This window comes from Brassica oleracea, chromosome C9, assembly GCF_000695525.1.
Source record: "Brassica oleracea var. oleracea cultivar TO1000 chromosome C9, BOL, whole genome shotgun sequence".
Lineage (NCBI taxonomy): Eukaryota > Viridiplantae > Streptophyta > Magnoliopsida > Brassicales > Brassicaceae > Brassica > Brassica oleracea.
The window spans coordinates 8,747,789-8,751,547 of record NC_027756.1 but is presented as its reverse complement, the minus strand read 5'-3'; the positions used below and the strand labels follow the sequence as shown (position 1 = coordinate 8,751,547).

Here is a 3,759-nt window from a genome sequence, read left to right as displayed (position 1 = left end):
ATTAGCGCTTCCGGGACTGATTGAAAGATTAGAGCAATCGCCATATTATTCTTCTTTGAATCACCGCTCCCTGGATCAATCGTATCCCAAACTTCGTATAAACGAAGCATCACTTTCATTCGCATCGACCATACGGTGTAGTTGGTTGATGATGGCATCAGACATCGTATGTCCTTCTTCATCTCAAGACTTTTATCACGTCCTTGAGAATTGTCATCGTCTCCCATGTTTTGATCAAGTTACAACTTCTCTTGTGAACGATCTTCGAAACCTGGAGCTCTGATACCAATTAAAGTTGCACAAACGCAAAGATTATAAGAACTTCTCTTCTTATTAGATTTAGAAATTCTCTCAAAACTAAACCTTTCAATGTGTTTTTCTTGATGAAACATCTCTCCATGGAAACTCTTAATATAGGAGGATACATCTTTTCCTAATAATAATATGAAAACATTCCTAAACTCGATATGTTTTCCTTTTTCCTTAACCCATCAAACTTCACTTTAATGAGTTAACTTGCTCCTCAAGTTAATTGGAATTATCGTTTCTAGCAAAAATGGAACATGAACTGACGAATTTATGTGTTATCCCAAGTTTATATATCTATTCAACCAAACTACCACTGCTTGATTAATATGGCTTCAAGCGTTTCTTCATACCCATCAAAGCAGATGGAACATACAAAACTAATGGATGAAACAATACATTTACCACATATGTTTAACTAATGGATAAATATATATTAGATTCTTCATTTTAAATGTGGAATGTATGTTGAAGTAGACAGATTTTAATTAAGCACGTTAGAATATTAGTCTACTATGTGAAAGAAATTAAGAAAAAGGACAATACGCATGATCATACTGACCGACAAAAGTTAAACCTTATTATCACTTCCATTATGTAAGCTGTTTACAAGGAAACAAACTAAATCACGAGAAATACATTTTCATCAAGTGCAAAGACGATAAACTCATACGATTCAGTACATCACATAGTTAGTACTTTACGGCTAAACTAAAAAAAAAAGAAAAGAGAAGCTGCAGTTTGTGATATGGCTCCCATCATCATAAGGAATACTTACACAGTCGTGGCGGCTGAACCAACGTGGACCGGTCGGTTTCCATTAGCGGAATGGGATCAAGTTGGTACAATAACTCACGTTCCCACCATTTACTTCTATGACAAGCCACCTGACTCGTTCCAAGGCAATGTAGTCGAAACCCTAAAGAACTCATTGAGCCGTGCCCTTTTCCATTTCTACCCTTTGGCCGGCCGTATACGGTGGCTCCCCCACTGCCGGTTAGAGCTCGATTGTAATGCAGCAGGAGTGACACTCATCGAAGCGGAATCGGAGGCAGAGCTTACCGATTTCAACAATTTCTTAGGGACAGAGGAATTGGGGAAACTTGTGCCACAAGTAAACTACAAATCCCCTATCGAAACAATCCCCCTCTTCTTAGCTCAGGTCACCACGTTCAAATGCGGCCGAATAAGCCTCAGCGTCAAAGTTTCACATGCGGTCGTGGATGGACAAAGCGCACTTCACTTCCTGTCGGAGTGGGGAAGAATCGCTCGCGGTGAATCTCTAGAAACCGTTCCATTTCTCGACCGCAGAGTCCTCTGGGCTGGTGAACAGCTTCCGCCGTTTGCCTCATCACCTCAGTACGAAGGTGAAGAGTTTGAAGAGCCGCCGTTACTGATCGGTGAAACGGATTGTGTAGAAGAAAGAAAGAAGGAAACGGTGGTGGCGATGCTAAAGCTGAGCAAGTCTCAGCTTCAGAAGCTTAGAAGTAAAGTGAATACAAGCGAATACGCTGATCCAGCGAGAGGGTTTACAAGGTACGAGACGGTCACGGGACACGTATGGAGGTGCGCTTGCAAAGCACGTGGACACTCGCCAGAGCAACCAACGGGTTTGGTAATCAGTGTAGATGCTCGTAGTAGGGTGCAGCCACCTCTGCCCCGTGGTTACTTTGGCAATGCTACTCTTGATGTGGTCGCAGCAAGCATCTCAGGTACGTTTTTGTCAAAAATTAAAATTTATTTTGTCTTATTTTCCAGTTGGTTATATTTGAGATTTATTTATTAGTTTGGCTATATGTTATATGTGCTGCAAGTTTCATAATAAAATGTTACCTTAGATAAGTTTTTCTTTAGTGTATATTATTTTCATCGTTTAGAAACTATATATCTAATTTAAAATTAATAAAAAGATGTCCAAGAACTTTTGGGATATATAGTGGTACAGTTTAATTCACGTGAAAATATTTTAGTTTAAGCGACTGAAATTGTTATAGTTTATCTGTTGATAATACAATTTTTTTTAAGGGCTAATAATAAAAGTTATTGTTTAAACTACAATTCAGTGTTGTTAATTGCAACCAAGATCGTTGGATATAGCCAGATGAAAAACTGATTTAATGTTTTCCAATTTTAAAAGTTAATATACATAAAAATATTGTTTGTAAACTATCAAAAACAAAATTTTGTAAAAATTCTTATTAAATTGTCTGTAACATTAAAATCTAGCCTAAATTCACAACTAGTACTAAACAATAATCCCAGTCTATAAAAAGATATCATCAATCGGACATATAGGCTAGCTGTAGAAATTAAATACTAGTTTTCGCAGGAGTTAGAATTTAGATGGAGGATCTATGGATTGCTTCTCATGCACTTAAAGTGAGACCAATGCAAATTCTATATTTAGACAATTTTCTTGTGCATATATATATAGGTGAACTGATAACGAACGAGTTGGGTTTCGCTGCGGGAAAAATCAGGAAAGCTATAAAGAATGTGACCAACGAATACGTGATGACCGGGATAGAGTATCTAAAGAACCACGAGGATCTAAAGGAGTTTCAAGATATACATACCCTGGGAAGCACGGAAGGTCCATTTTATGGGAACCCTAATCTTGGACTTGTGAGCTGGTTAACTCTGCCAATGTACGGTCTTGACTTCGGATGGGGCCAGGAGGTCTACATGGGACCAGGCACGAATGACCTCGATGGGAACTCTTTGCTATTGCTAGATAAAAATGAAGATGGCTCTCTGATTCTTGCGACGTGTCAACAGGTGGTTCACATGGAGGCCTTCAAGAAACACTTTTATGAAGATATATAGGGTTATATATACACCCAAGTTTTCATATATTATGCATTTTCATTTTCATTAAGGTTGCGAGTAGGGATTCTACTAATGACGTGGTTCATGAATTGTAATAACAAATTTACGTATCTTAATATATATACAAACATTTATGTGTTTTCTGAATTGAGCAATACTTTTGGCTCTTGATGCATCCACTGCTGGCAGTTGGATTTGGAAATCTTTATGCAAGTTATGGCCTCTTGCAAGGCAGTTTTTAATTTATGAAGTAGGCTTGGACATCTCAGCTAAGTTCTGGTTTGATGATTGGACTTCATTACGGCCATTGATTCATTTGGTTAGTGATCGAGGGCGAGCAGTTTGTGGTCTCCATATTAACTCATGTATCTCACACCACAAGAAAACACTCCGAATTCCGACGGAGCTTTCGACGGACACCAAGGTCGTCGGACATTTGCGACGGAATACTGACAAATTTCCGACCAAATCCAAAAAAATGAAGTCGTCGGAATTCCGTCGGTCATTTCCGACGGAATTCCGACGACATACGGTTCGTCGGAATTTTCCGACGACTTTTCGACGACATTCCGATAAAAAATGTAACCGTTGTAGTCGTCGGAAGTTCGTCGGTATATTCCGACG

General features: G+C 38.8%; 2 protein-coding genes across 2 annotated transcripts in view; one reads left to right on the top strand and one right to left on the bottom strand.

The window, feature by feature from the left end:
* LOC106314261 overlaps positions 1 to 227 on the bottom strand; it is a 2,238-nt gene extending 2,011 nt beyond the window's left edge. Inside the window, exon 1 of the mRNA XM_013752167.1 lies at positions 65 to 227. Within this exon, the coding sequence (XP_013607621.1) occupies positions 65 to 227 (163 nt within the window). The remainder of the gene's footprint in view (positions 1 to 64) is intronic.
* Positions 228 to 653: 426 nt separating this feature from the next.
* Positions 654 to 3,276, top strand: LOC106316626 (spermidine hydroxycinnamoyl transferase-like). The gene is made up of 2 exons (XM_013754509.1): positions 654 to 2,018; positions 2,741 to 3,276. Exons 1-2 carry the CDS (start codon positions 1,055 to 1,057, stop codon positions 3,130 to 3,132), a joined length of 1,356 nt encoding a protein of 451 aa, XP_013609963.1. The 5' UTR covers positions 654 to 1,054; the 3' UTR covers positions 3,133 to 3,276.
* Positions 3,277 to 3,759: the final 483 nt, after the last annotated feature.

Coding starts and splice junctions, on each gene's coding strand:
- LOC106316626 (XM_013754509.1), top strand. CDS start 1,055: ATGGCTCCCATCATCATAAGGAATACTTACACAGTCGTGGCGGCTGAA. Junction 2,019..2,740: donor GGTCGCAGCAAGCATCTCAG/GTACGTTTTTGT, acceptor ATATATATATAG/GTGAACTGATAACGAACGAG.